The 15,283-nt window shown below is 37.9% G+C and overlaps 2 protein-coding genes across 2 annotated transcripts; both read left to right on the top strand.

Annotated features, from left to right (window-relative positions):
* Nucleotides 1-33: 33 nt before the first annotated feature.
* On the top strand, nucleotides 34-3,192 carry trmt2b (tRNA methyltransferase 2 homolog B). The gene is made up of 2 exons (XM_042010739.1): nucleotides 34-1,060; nucleotides 1,277-3,192. Exons 1-2 carry the CDS (start codon nucleotides 200-202, stop codon nucleotides 1,892-1,894), a joined length of 1,479 nt encoding a protein of 492 aa, XP_041866673.1. The 5' UTR covers nucleotides 34-199; the 3' UTR covers nucleotides 1,895-3,192.
* A 2,366-nt stretch (nucleotides 3,193-5,558) lies between these two features.
* On the top strand, nucleotides 5,559-13,630 carry scdb (stearoyl-CoA desaturase b). Its single transcript, XM_042010810.1, has 6 exons — nucleotides 5,559-5,690; nucleotides 6,649-6,884; nucleotides 8,461-8,591; nucleotides 8,761-8,966; nucleotides 9,704-9,936; nucleotides 11,074-13,630. The coding sequence occupies exons 2-6, from the start codon at nucleotides 6,653-6,655 to the stop codon at nucleotides 11,271-11,273; spliced, it is 1,002 nt and encodes a 333-aa protein (XP_041866744.1). The 5' UTR covers nucleotides 5,559-5,690; nucleotides 6,649-6,652; the 3' UTR covers nucleotides 11,274-13,630.
* Nucleotides 13,631-15,283: the final 1,653 nt, after the last annotated feature.

The raw sequence follows: 15,283 nt of genomic DNA, 5'->3' as shown, positions 1-15,283 counted from the left end.
TGACGTTACGTCACTAGCTGTCCAGTAAATAAGACGTCATCACAGTTTACTTGAACCTTTGGCGTGCTCTGCAAGAGGTTAGACCATTTTAACTTTAGAGCAAGAGCGGGGTTTACTATGTGTCCTATCTGTCGTCATCTTCTTCTTGATACCAATCCGTAGCTTCTTCAGACATAATTGATCTTATCTGAAAGTCAAAATGGCTTTGACACCGGCATGCAGCAGGTCATTTCAATCTATCAAATGTAACATGTCTTTTCCGATGAAAACCTACCAGTTATTTTTATCGAATTATACGACTCTAGCAGATTATATAAAACCACCAAAGAAAAAGTGGATAAAAAATCAGAAGAAACGTACCTGGACTGATGATCTGTCCTGGAAGGAGAGGTTGGCTGATGTGGTCACCCCTCTGTGGAGACTGAGCTATGATGAGCAACTTGAAGTCAAACAAAAGCATCAGGAACGGATACTCTCTCAGGTATTTTGTCATCTTACAGGCGATTTCCAGTCACATCCCTCATTACCTATCAAAGGTAAACTGAACTTCTCTGTCCTGCCTATTTTGCCATCACCTATTAGAGATGGCTACCGCAACAAGTCTACATTTTCGGTCAACAGAGGAGTTGATGGAAATCCTAAAACCGTTGGATTTTACGTGGGCGCGGCCAGAAAAGGAAACATTGTCTGCGTCAATGCGGACCACCTGCTTAACTTACCAGAGAAACACAAACTGGTAGCTGGATGCTATCAGGACTTTATCCGCATCTCCTCACTGGAGCCCTGTCTGCTGTTCCACACTGGGGGTCATTGGAGAGAGGTCACAGTGCGGACCAATGCAAAGGGCCACACCATGGTCATAGTCTACTTTCATCCACAGACACTCACCCCAGAGGAGGTGGCTGTCCATAAAGCTGAGCTGGTGGATTATTTCAGACATGGACCTGGATCTGTTTGTCAGCTGGACTCGCTATTCTTCCAGGAGAGCTCCATGACTCGATGTACCAATGAGGAATCTCCTTACCAGCTTCTTTGTGGTCAGCCACACATATATGAGGAGGTGATATATGAAGTTCCAAAAACATTGAATCTTATTTTATTGCACATTTTGTTACATCTTCCCCACTTGGTAAATGACTGAATTCTTCCTAACACTTCTTCCGTTACAAGTAGTGAATTTAAGTAACAGTGGAAAGTAGGTAGCTTCAACTTTGTGCATCCTGACATGATGCAGTTTGATTGCTTCTCTTATAGGCTATTGTTTTGTTATCCACAGGTGATGGGCTTCAAGTTCCGTATCTCTGCAGATGCATTTTTCCAGGTGAACCAGGCAGCTGCTGAGGTGCTGTATGGTACAGTTGGAGACCTTTGTGTCCCAATCACTAAAGAAGAAGGACAAATGAAAACTGGTGGTACGCTTCTGGATGTGTGCTGTGGCACAGGTGCCATTGGCATCACTTTATCTCCCAGAGTGGATAGAATTATTGGCATAGAGCTCATTGAACAGGCAGTGGAAGATGCTGTACACAACGCAGCTCTTAATAATGCATTAAACTGTGAGTTTATCCCTGGAAAGGCAGAGGTGGTGCTTCCCAGTCTCATGTCTCAGTTCAGCCCTACAGGTGGAGGCCTTACAGCTGTGGTAAACCCATCCCGAGCTGGCCTCCATCACAGAGTGGTCCAAGCTTTACGAAACCAACCCGCTATCCGCAGGCTGGTCTATGTTTCGTGTAAACCAGATGGAGAGGCTATGAGGAACTTCAGGGAACTGTGCTGTACTCCTGACCCACAGAAGAAACTCTTAGGAGAGGCCTTTTCTCCCACTCTTGCTGTGCCTGTGGACTTGTTCCCACATACTCCTCACTGTGAGCTTGTGCTACTTTTTGAGAGGTAGCAAATACAGATGGCTTTACTCAAATTAGTTATAACTGTTCAGCAGTAACTTCTTCTGAAAGTTGGAATAGAGCTGAATAAATTATACTGTATGGCGGATAACTACATCTAATAAATCTTTGGGGTTACCTACAGTATTCTTACACCCACAAATTATTTTTTTTTACTTATTTGCTTGATAAAGTCTAATTTTAGGATTTTGTGATGCAGCAGATGATTATGTTAAGCAATATTTATGCCCCTGTCCTTTTTACAACTTGTGTAAAAATATCAGAAAATGACTCTAGAAATAATACCTTCAGCTTGGTAAGTCAAAGGTAACTAGAAACACTCAGAGACCTCCGCCAAGCTATAGGGTCAACCCAAAAACCCACCCAGTTATCAACCCAATGCTAACACTCTATTGTATACTTTACGCTAATATTACTATCCATTTGCATAATTACGATAGATTCTACATCATATTTTGAACCCTGGACCCTGGAAACAACCTTATGTTGACACCAAGATTAAGCAAATGGCTATAATAGTCTTGAAGTTATTGAAGAAATTCATATTTTCTCTAATGTTTAGAGTTAGTCGCAGTCTGGGTTAGCTGTTAGTGTATTTAACATCTACCATGATGTCATCTTGCAATTTTTTTTGCTAATGATATTCTGGGCATTAACTGTTGCTTTAGGGATAATTTTGCCATTACAGCTTCTATCTCCCAACAGTAAAGAATCCTTAAAAAAATTCCGGGATCTAGGTGGTGATCCGGGTAATCCCCCAAATCTAATCACCTGTTCCTTATTCCATTTCTGAGATTTCCTGTAAATTTAATCAAACTCCGTCTATAACTTTTTGAGTTATGTTGCTAGCAGACAGACAGACAAAGCAATGCTGCAGAAAACAACCTCCACCTTGGCAGAGGTAACCAGTGTCTGTTGATATATTACCTTGTTGGAATCGCCACATGTTCAAGTCACCAACCTACTGTGCACTCTCCTATTCACTCTGTAACCTACATCTCTATATCTCTACAGTATTAAACACAATATTAATGAAGTGAAGTCTCATGATTCATGCAACAGTTTATTAACCTGACTGAAAGATTAATTTCATGTATTTTCTTGAAAGTATCATTTAAAAAAAGGCTCCTTTGTATTGAATTACACATTGAGAAAACTCAGAGGCTGGTACAGTGAAAATATCTAATACATGAAACACCTAATGGGTTGTAGATGAGAGAGAATTGTATTTATATCACATAGAGCAGTGGTTCCCAACCTGGGGTTCAGGACTACCCAATGGGGTCCCCCAAAGAGCACAGGGGATCACAGAAAAAAAGTATGGCTATATGTTAATGAAATTAACTTAATTTAACTTTGGCTTTATGGAAGGACAGCTCTCAGCCAGAATACACAAATCTCACTTTTGAAAGCATTAAACCAAGTATGGTTTCAGCACAGAGTAGAGCAGGGGGTCTGTTGCTTTTTAGTAGATGACGGGGTCTCTGTAGACAATAGGTTGGGAACCACTGACAGAGCAATAGTTTGGTAGTAAAAATGGTGAAACTATAGGATGGATATGTAGTTTTGTTACAATTCCTTGGTGTAGAAAACAATTTCTTCTTAATTTGTGTAATAGAAAACATTCAGCAACAACAATTTAAGTGAAAGCTCATAATTAGGGAATAGTAAGACAGAATAACTAAAATGATTAGATTTGAGGTGAAAACTTAAAAAAAAAAAGATCAAATTAAAACTTAATAAAAAAAACTCTTTTACTAGAAGTTTTTTTCCAGCACCAAAAATATGTCATGGTGAAACTAAACAAAACAACTAAATTTAACACCATGAGATCCCTTTGCTTTCAATGTCCTTAGAATTTATGCATCAGTCTTTTTCAAGTCTCACAAAAAATAGTATAGGCTTTAGATTGTGAGACTATATTTAGATGTTTTACTATTATGGAGATCTTTTTTCTACAGCATACTTGTTATCTATTAGGAGTCTAGTTAAGTTGTCCACTGAGGTACAATAAAGCAAACCCAGCAGCTGCTGACTTAAAGGGAATTCAGATACAATTATTATTTTACCAATACATTTCCCTAATCTATCTGTTCTTTTATTCCCAATGCGGTTACTGTAGTCAACAAACAGCGGTAGCTAATACATTAGAGTGCAGGTTACATGTAGATGGCTGATTGTGTTTCTGTGTCTGATGTGTGTTTGCACAATGGTTAACATTTCTATTGTAGTGTGTATTGTATGTACTGACTCCTATGTTTTTATTGCTATTGGTGAAACCAAAGACAAATTTCCTGCCTTGGTGGGACAGTAAAGTACTTCAATTCAATTCAGTTTGCATGTCCCTGCAGTACCTTTATTTATTCAGTAGGTGGTGCCATAACTACTTCAGATCCCTTTAGAAAGCAGCAGTTGACCAAAAGCCCTGGTTGTGTCATTTCATTCAGTGCATTCAAGTTTACAAAAGTTCATCACACCACAAGTAGGTGGTGTGATGCAGGTACATTTATGGAGGTTACTGCTGTTTATGTGAGATCATTTGATGTGGAAAGGTGGTTTTGGCTTGAATATGAGATTTTATCTTTTAAGTAGGGCAATATTTTTCATGTGCAAATAATTATATTACACAGTCTGTTGAAAGACACTGAAATTAACTTCAATAACCATCTATCAGCTCTGGCAGAAGGTTGAGGTCCAAAACATGACGAATATTCTCATTTTTTCTTTTACTACAGAACAACATTTGGAAATAAGCAATTTGTTCACATAACATGTCTGTGGGTTTAGTCTAGTGGTGCTTTGCAAGAAAAATGTATACATTATTTATATATAATAATTTTTTTCATAGTAAAGTTATATTTTCAGAAACTCTTTACAAAAGTAACTTAAGGAAACAAAACAAACATTTGCCAATAACTTTAAATCATCTGGAAAAGAGCCTGAGAGTGAGGATGAAACGCATCATCTATCTACCCATCTCCTGTCGCTTATGAAACAAATTGCTTTAATCTTATTTCAATATATCATGCTTTTTAATTAAGTACCTTGTGTCTGCTGTAGTAGAAAAATTACCAAGAGTCTGGAAGAGTAAAAGAATAACAAAATGTATTAAGGATAAAATAAACAAAGACAAATGACTTGCAAGTAAAGACAATAGTTCTACATTTTTGTTGAAAGAATCCTCCTTCCTGAAGACCTTGGGTGGCCACACAAATCTCAGGACCAGATAAAGGTCACCTTACCCTCCTATAGTGAACTTTTAACAGAGCATGTACATGAAGAGAATAAACCTTAAAAGTGAAATAAAGCGTGAGAAGTAAAAGTGTACAATGTAAAAAGAGTAATAAAAAGTAAAATATAGTAACAATGAATAAATATATAATGAAAGAAATAACGGGATAAATGAACCCTTAATGAAGTGAATATATAAAGGCATAATAAGTAAAATTCCTTCCACACTGCAACTCACGTGTTTTAAAACATATTTATATTTTCATTTGAAAGATAGTAGGTTAATGTGTTATGAAATGCCTGGTGAGGGGAAAAAAAAAAGAAAAAAAAAAAAAAGCAGAGTGAGGTAAACATCAGTACAACAAACAGCCAATGGGATATTAGCTGGTTGCATTTATTTCCCCATGGAGCGGTGGCTTTAAAACAGCCCCAGAACAGACAATAAAAGCGCTGCAGGGACTGAGAATCAACGCACCAGTGTTGCATCTTCAATCAACACCTTTTTTGTACTTGGCATTGGCGACCCAAGAACTGCCTGTTTAACCCGGGTAAAAGGTAACTTAAATCAGATTAAACTAAAGAAAGTAATATATGTGATAATTAACCGTTGATATGTTGCTGCTGGTCCACCAGCAGATGTGAAGCTATAGAGCAACATTAGCATAATATACACAATTGTGGTACTTCTGACCTTTATACATATTTTAAATATTTTCTAAAATGTTTAATTTAATAAATCAATTTAAAACATACGTTACCATATCTTTAGGCTATTTCTATACAGATAGTTTTCGACTGCTCAAACTTTATCCAATGCGTTTCCAATGTGGCTTAGCCATTTGCCTGGTTTACCATACAGAAAAGTGAAAACGTTTACATGGGAGGGAAGCGCCATTTAGTAAGGATTGTCTCTGTTTACTGACATTGATGCCCTTAAATAATTATGAATCATATTGTTTGAGGGCCAGATTTCTATCTTGAAGATTGAAGAAGCCTCTGTCTGAACACTGTTGCTCAGTGTGTAGAGTTGCTCATCATCTTCAGCAGCTAAACGTAATGCAAATAATTCCTCCTACAACAGAGCCAGCCTCTTTGATATTGAAACATGCTTCAACGATAGACACTTCTACACAATTCCGCATCGCATCAGATTAAAGAATAGTGAGACGCGCAACGTCGCCGCTGTTAAATGTGTGCTTTGTGTAACAAGTGTACCACCAAATAATTCTGGCAGATTTTTAAATGTGAGTACAACGACAGCAGAGGTGTATCATCACATACTGGCCTATTGTGAAACAGTAGCCACAGAACAGTGATGTAACTTAAGACTGCGCATAATGAGCGATATGCCAACAGAACAGCCAGTGGAAGAGTTGCATGCCAGCTGCCACTACCCGCTGCTGGATTGTGAGCACAGTCAGCCGCCGTACCTTTCCCTTTCTTTTGCATCACGGCGTGCGCATTAAACTGAGCAACATCTCTTCTTTTTTTTTCCGCTCTGCTATTCTTTTAGAAAGATGACCGTCGGTGAAACCAGGATTCATCACGCTGGCAAGCAGCTAAACGGAGATGCCATGGTCGAAAACTCGACTGTGGATGATGTTTTTGACGACACCTATAAGGCGAAAGCGCAGAAGCCACCGCGGATATTGGTGTGGAGAAATATCATACTGATGTCTGCTTTGCATTTTGGTGCGCTTTATGGACTGGTTCTCATTCCTTCCGCGTCGAATTCAACTCTTGCCTGGAGTAAGTATATTGTAAATACTTTACAAGATGAGCTTTTCAGAGTGTTGTTGGTCTTTCCTCCCTCCAGGCCACAGACATAAGAGCACAGAATGTGCTGATGCTGTGTGATCATTGCTAACTACACAGAGCATACTGCCTGAGGGATCAAGCCTATGGAAATAATGGAGAATGAGTCACTGGCCTAATGACTCATTCCTATGAAAATGTATTCATCCTCTATTTTCAATTTGTGTGTGCATATTATGTTACACTCTGATTTTGGAAGCACAGTGTATCCTAAATCAGGGAAAAACAATAAAAGTATAGGCTTCTCTTACATTATTCTGGTCGAATCAGCTTTAATATAGCAATATTGAAATATTGTTAGGTTAAAATTAATAGGATTTAACTGCTTCTTTTAAGGTCTTTCCATAGGATTTTGTTGAAGTTCATGGTCAGAATTTGACCAGGCCTTACTAGAACTTAAATTCTTATTACAGTGGTGAACTACTTACTTGCTTGGATCATTGTATTGTTTGTCACACAGTAGTTCTTGAGCTTAAGTCACAGACTGACAACCTTCTCCCCAATTTTCAGAGAAAAACAAAACGTGTTTTCTCTGATTGAGAGGTGGCCATGAAGTACTATGTCCCTGACAGTTTACTTTTTTTTTTATCACTGTAGAGGGCTTTCAGCTAGTTTATGCCTTTTGAAAAGGCCTTTCTTTTTATATGACTTGGTTTATCTGGGTTTGTAGATTAGAGCTGGGTCATCATGTCCAGATATCAATGCAGTTTAGTACTCCTCATTCAGACTTACTGGGTAAATGCTTTTTTCACTTGTCCTAAGTTGTTGCTTCAGTACATATTCTCAAATATTTTGTATTTTCTCAGATTGCTTTTGTTTCAGTTAATAAAAGTTGTTGCTGGATACACAAAACAGAACAAATCTACACTACTTAAAACTGTGCATCTGTTCTGCCCCTCTTGAAGAGTTCAAACCTGTGACTGAATTTGTAATCTATTTCAGCTTCTTGGAAAGGACCACGTGTCTCAAATTGAAAGTATTTGAATTTCAGTGATCAAAAAGTTTGCTGAATAACTAGAATCTGTACCCTAAATAAGTGGACTGTTGAGGCATGTCTGAAATTTTCGAACAATCTTAACGTTGTTTCCACTCTGGCACTGCATAATTTTTCTGTCTTTCCAATGCTGAGCTGCATATTATTTCACTGGGGAAGACAAAGCACAATCACCATTCCTATAGACATCCCATTGTGAGCTGCATGGCACCACAATAGAATGCTCATTGCCCATCAGACTCCCCCGGGTCTCTGATCCCAACCAGTCTTGTCTAGGCTTCACATAGAAATGCATTCAGCATTTTTAGAACAACCAAAGTGTGAGGGCTGACCTGCGGGCTCCCACTGTCCCATCTCCCTACACAGATGACTTTTATTGGAACAAATAGGCCCAAGTGTTTTGAAAAGAACATGGTGTCCCAGTGACTCTGCTCTCATGGGTGTGAAGCTCATCCTAATGTAGTGGCATCATTTTTCCTTTAAGATACCTGTATTTTCACCTCTTTTTTTCTCTAGCTGCAGTGTGCTACCTCCTCAGTGCTCTTGGTGTGACTGCTGGTGCACATAGATTATGGAGCCACAGATCTTATAAGGCTTCTTTCCCTTTGCGAGTCTTCCTTGCTCTTGCCAATTCAATGGCGTTTCAGGTAAGAAATGTAACTGTGTTCCACAATTATAATTTGACAATTTTGCTTTTTAAATGAAACATTTTCTAGGCATATTTTGCAATAGGGGACTGATCTGAAACACATGTTCATATTTAAAGTTTCTCAGATAATCTTCTTTCTCTGCTCTTTTTTTTCCCCACATGTATAGAATGACATTTATGAGTGGGCGAGGGATCACCGTGTCCACCACAAGTACTCTGAGACAGATGCAGACCCTCATAATGCAATGCGGGGCTTCTTCTTCTCCCACATTGGTTGGCTGCTGGTTCGCAAGCATCCTGATGTCATTGAAAAGGGGCAGAAAATGGAGCTGTCGGACTTGAAGGCAGATGAAGTGGTGATGTTTCAGAGACGGTGAGAAAAACTTTTTTTTTTTTGTTGTGATTTATTGCGCATTTCTTAACAGTGCACATTGAATAGATCTTTGTCCAACATGATGCAAGGCTGTATGCGATCAGCCTCTGACTGCAGAGTACTGGAATCATAGGTTCTGGTACTTTTGGGGCTTCACAGTAATCATGTCATTGATGGAAATACCAACACTGATTCATCAAAGGCGCAGTTCTTACATCACATCTTTTCAGTAGCAATGATGGTTGCCATTGAATATATCAAATTTGGGGCAGTACATAATATTTGTTGCAGCAAATTCTAAATGTGGTTATAAGTTATTTGTGGTTCTAATAAGTTATTTCCTCTTGGGCTTAAGCTGTCCACAATGATGTAGTCTGACCATGACAAGATAATGTCCACTCTCTGATCATTGGTCAACATTTCTTCTCCTCTGGAAGCAATCCCAGATTTTTCCTCCTGCTCTCAGGAAACGGGGATTAATGTTGATCAGAACCACCCAGTTCAGAGAACTCTTATCAACTGTGTGCCGTGAACTATGTGTAAGATATCAGGAGCCACATGTTATGTTAACACGTTTGGGGCTGTTATGGAACAGTTTAACCTGACAAGTTCAGATTTTATGTTGTCAGTACAATTGAACTAATAGTACTTAAAACATTTTAATCTAGCCTGTAACAGAATAATGACCATATGAAGGGCATCTGTGTGAAATAACAACTTGTCCTTGTTTATTTCAGGCACTACAAGCTCTGTGTGGTGATTCTTTGCTTCCTTGTACCCATGTTGGTACCCTGGTACTTCTGGGGTGAGTCTTTACTTGTGGGGTATTTTGTCCCTGGACTCCTGAGGTACGCAGTGGTGCTAAATGCGACCTGGCTGGTCAACAGTGCTGCACACATATGGGGCAACAGGCCTTATGACATGACCATCAACCCGAGGGAGAATCCATTTGTTGCTTTCAGTGCCGTAGGTAAGGAACAACTTAATGAACTCTTCAAACATGTTCAAAGCTTGTCACCTACTGTGGAGGCTCTTTAAGCTGACACGGTGTGGCATCTAGGGGGTGATGGTCCACTAATCCAGTGTCCAGCTGTTATTTTGTTGTGGCTGTGGTGGCTCTTGAGTTCAGATGCCTGAGCAGCTTTTTTTTTCTATAAATTTATTATAAATGCTGGACCAAATGCTTTTTGTGGAAAAGGGAAAGTGTACTGAAAACCTTAATGCACAGAAGGCACTTTTCAGTACACTGCCAGTGAAAGTTTGATCACATTTTTCCCATTTAATCTAATGGGGAAAATATGTTCAAACTTTAGTGGAATGTGCCTCACTGTCATGCCTTTTTGGAATAACTGATGGTCATCAATTTAAAAAAACAAAAACACTGAAACTTTTCTAATTATGATTCAACTTAAAATGATCAAGTTGTCCATGTTCCACAGTTCCTGCTATGATTGGTATAGGATTACTTTTTTTTTGCTGACAGTCTTGAGGCATGATGCTTCTAAAGTGTACTTCAAAGCAGAGATGACTTGTGACTGTGGGGTCTGGTTTTACTCTAAATTGCTGATTTTGTGAATGAAGCTGCTATAAAAGCTGCTATAGAAATAATTTTTAAACTAGATAAAGTGCAGTGTTCAGTGCTATTAATGAATCAATCCTTAACCTAAACATTTCACTAAACTGGACTGAATATTTAGTCAGTGAACTTAATGCCTACATGAGAACCTCTTTCCCTTTTTTTTTTTTTTTTTTTTTTTTTTTTTTTTTTTTTTGTTTGTGACCAGACATTTGAGATTGTTAGAATATATTTCCATTTCTGATACTTATGCCAAATGATGAAAGCTGAGCATCTGACCCACCTCCAACCCTGGATGGGCACAGATTGACTCAGTGATGGTCTAAATGGGGTATAATCTAGCAAAATTTAATTTTGGTAACTTGTAAATTACATTACATGAGTCTGCCTTTTGGCTTTTAAAATATCCAAAAATAAGTTTCCACTTTGCTAAATCAAATTAAAAGTCATTTACTAGCAGCTGTTTTTGTCTCTGCCACATTCCCATGATCTGATTACTTTTTTTTTTTTTTTTCCCCCCTCTCTTTGTAGGGGAAGGCTTCCACAACTATCATCACACATTTCCCTTTGACTATGCCACAAGTGAGTTTGGCTGCAAGCTCAATGTCACCACTGCCTTCATTGACCTCATGTGCTTCATGGGTCTGGCCAAAGACTGTAAGAGGGTTTCAAAGGAAATGATAATTGCACGTATGAAGCGAACGGGTGACAGCAGCAACAAGAGTGGCTGAGTCAGTTGCACTACAAAGCTCTTTAACTGATAGTATGTGCCGAACCGAGACAGAAAGTAGCAACAAGTATAGCAGCATTTCACTGGTGGAGGGTGATTACCATGCTTGTGATTATCAGTTAAATCTCTGAGACTAATTTTTTGGCTTTAAGGAGTTTGTCCTATAAAGGTTGTGGTTCTCTTAAATTTGAAGTGCCCGCACAGACTGTTTGCAACAGATAGCTGGTTGACTACACGTGCAGCTTTGTCACTGTGTCATCAAACAGGCATACGAAAGAATAAATGTGGTTTTGCTTTAAAGTGTGGAGAAAGCAGTAATTACAGAGTAAAATTCTGTACTTTGTATTTATTAATTTGCTATTTATTAATAGTCTTTGGCACTTTGAATGCTTTATTGAAACCCTTAAAAGTGCAGTTTCTCTGCAGGCAAGATTAAAGTCATTTTGCTCTAATTTCTGTCAGTGGTGCTTTGTTTCATCCCACAAAGAGTTGAAGTTTATAAAATCCCCAGTCTTTTTTTTTTTTTTTTTTTTTTTTTTTACTTCGGCTAAAGCTTTTTGGTAAGCTAGTTATTTTTACTTGAATACAAGCTGCTGTTAAAGGCCAATGTCAACATAGCCAGGCCTCTATGGAGGTTTTACCAAGTGTCAAACCTGAAAAGACGAATACACTTCAGATGTGTTGTACTTGGATACTTAAATACCCAGTGTATCCATTTGTCTGGTTGCTGAGGATTAACTTTCCTAGATATTATAACTGGATTTCTCTTAAAAAACAAAAAACTGTGGTTGAGATGTTAAGCAGCCTCATATTTCATTATTAACCCTCTTCATTTTATGCCTCCTAAATGAATCGTAGGCCCATACCTCTTAATGATTTAAAAGTAGTTAATCATTTGAAATAACGTTGCAATCCTTTTTGAAATGCTCATGTTCTTCAGATTAAACCAATGAGACATAAGTGGAAAGTGCATTTACCTTTGTGACCTATTAATAGTCAGGGGTGGGATATGGACTCACTGCTGTTGGAATATGGTCATTGAGCTCTTTATTTGCCAAATGTAATATTTGGTAATTGTAGTGTTTGTTTTCAAGTAGAGAAGAAAAAAAATGGCATGAATTCGAAAGAAACAATTTAGTATTTTGTCACCTCTCTGGCTTTTGATAACTTGCATTTCTCAAGAAATGAATTTTAATAGATATATTTCAGTTTCTATCTTTCTTGTACAGTTGTTTAAAAATCATGTTTACAGGATGCATCTATATTAGTGTTTTACCTCCAATGGTAAAAAAAGATAATTCCATAGATTGAGATTCGGGTTATTTGCTGACCAAGTCCCTGATTACTCTGTGGTACTCTTGGTTTTGAATGTCAAAATAAACCCAAAAATTACAATGCACACCGGTGCATTTATTGTAGAGGTAATCATCCAGGTTCCTTACTTAACGTACGCCTAATATCAGCTGTGGAAATTTTTCTTCAGGCAGTCAGTCATCTCCTCGTCTAGTCCAAATTTGTAATTTGTCTCTCTCATCCAGGAATCTACAGTCAATGACGACTTCAACCCACAAATTTCATTGAACTGATTTCTGTTTGACCATAAATTCTGTTTCTGCTCTTTCTCATCTCTTATTTTGAATTTTCTATTTTCAGGCTGATTATTTTAAAGGTTTCTGTCCCAATGCTTTGACGTGTTTGGGTTACATGTATGTTTCCCTTTTTTACAGCTTTCCCTTTTTGTTTGTACTTGGTTCAAACGTCAGACACATTACAAATATTTTGCCACGCTCAGATTTGAATTTGAAGGACTTTTATAATCCTTTACATTATTTCCACTGACAGCCTGGTGCAGTTATTTATTTTAGAAATGCAAATTACAAGGTGATTCAATTTTTTCCCCCTCTACTTGATTTTCTTGAGGGGGGGGAAAGCTATGAATGAAATCTATTCAGCTGAGTGAACACCCTTCAAGAGTGGGATTTATTTTAACAGACGTTGTATAAAAATGTTGGGCCTTACAAGGGTGCACACATTTAAAATTCAAAGTGTTAAATGCAGAGAGAAAACACCTGAATCTTTGTCTAACCGTTTTAGAGTGGGTTGGCTTTTAAGAAACACCTGTAATCCCTGTTCATTTATGTCAAAATAAAAATGCTTAAATTTGGGTTACTGCCATTTAACTCTTGTGTAAACAAAAACTGCATTAAAACAATTAAACTTGTTCAAAGATACTGTTGTAACAATGACTATTCCTCTTTTACAAAGCAGCACTTTTCTAGTGTTGAAAATGGCACCTTTATTTCTAAAGAATGTTTTTGTATGTATTGTATGGACTATAAATAAACCAAATTTGTACTCAAAGTATGTTGTTGTAATTCTATATCGCCTCTAATCTGTGGAAGTAATTTTAATGCATATGGTAATCAATCATTTACTCATATAACAATCACAAGTGTAATCATTCTTTTATTCATATAATAAATTTATTCATTTATTACCCTCAATTACATTTCATAATGTGTATTTTCCTTATATAGAACATTGAAGTTATTATTCTCCTGTTGGGTTCTTGTGTGAGGTCAGGCTGACCACTTTCCTTCCAGACTCGTGATATGGGGAAAAGTTGATCTAGCAGCTGCTAAATAAAAACAGTTGTTTAGAAAATAGCAGCCTGTTTGGGTGAGACAGTGGGAGAGCGGCGCCTTCTAGTCTCCCTTCTCCTTTTTTATCAGTTTAGAGACTGGCCTTCAGCTAGGATCATGTTGAATAAAACTGATTCCGAAAATGCAGCAAGGCAGAGTCCTCTTGTCGGCTTCCGGAGTCAACAAGATGGCTCTTGAACTTGCAAATATTATCTGTTTTTTATACTTCTCCTTTAATAAACCTTATATACTTTTACTCATTCCAGACTCTTGGTAATTTTTCTACTACAAATCATTTTCTTAAAACTATTTCCATCTCAGAGACTTACTTCTTTTAGTCAGTATTTATTAAAACTACAAAAACTACTAAGAATGGGGTATTATTAAGATATCTTAATGCATATCCCTACCATAAATGCACTCAAATATAATGGACGGGATTCTGGGGCTCACTATCTTTCTAACACACAATCTGACATACATCTTGAAACCAGAAAGTGTTATTAAAACTAAGAAAAATGAATGAAATGTTCAGAAAGCACATCAGTTTACATGTGGATTTCTCACATGACTATTTGTTGTAAGTATCCATATTTAAGATTTCCTCAGATATAGTTTGAACATCCCTTGAAGAGGACAGATTCCTGCAGGTGTGTCCACTCATGCAGACCACCGGGTGAAAGGCTGGTTGTTCAGTTGGTGCCTGCAATATTCCACACAGATACTAAATCTTCCACTACTGCTTGTGCGTTCATCAGTGTCAATGATAAGCTCAATAAATGCAAAACATACTTGATGTATGAATATTCATGAGAATGGGTGGATGTGACTTATAGGTATGATCTCTTTCAGTAATCCACAACACAGAAAAGCCCTTTAGAAATGTAGTTCCTTTATCTTCATGGGTGGTGGCCCAAGTTTTCTGTCATCATGCATCAGGCTTGTTGAAGGATCCTTGAGCAGAGCACCAAATCCTGTCCAACAACTTCGAGTATTTTGGCCTGATTTGCTCAGATGCAGGCAGAGGTGAAAGATAAGTCTCTTACTGGGGTCAGCAAAGAGACTTTTGTGTTTGCTATGAAGCGCATCCAGTGAATTGAATCCCTCTATTGGAGACTTATTTCCTGGCATGCCAATATAATTATACCTTGCATCTCTCCTTTGTACTGTGAGATAGCAGCAAATGTTGCATTTTTTGTGCATTTGTGTATATGTTTGTTAGAAATCAAATATTGTTATGGGGAATCCTGATCCAAATGTACTGCAAGTGGTGCCACCACTGCTGAACTCTGTCACACTAATGGTGACATCAGCACTCTGTCCATTGGCTGCTGAGTGTCAGACCATCCTCTTCATGGCATGTAACACA

The sequence above is a fragment of the Melanotaenia boesemani genome, chromosome 16, assembly GCF_017639745.1.
Source record: "Melanotaenia boesemani isolate fMelBoe1 chromosome 16, fMelBoe1.pri, whole genome shotgun sequence".
NCBI lineage: Eukaryota > Metazoa > Chordata > Actinopteri > Atheriniformes > Melanotaeniidae > Melanotaenia > Melanotaenia boesemani.
The sequence above is the reverse complement of the archived record's forward strand: the minus strand, read 5'-3'. Positions and strand labels throughout refer to the sequence as shown.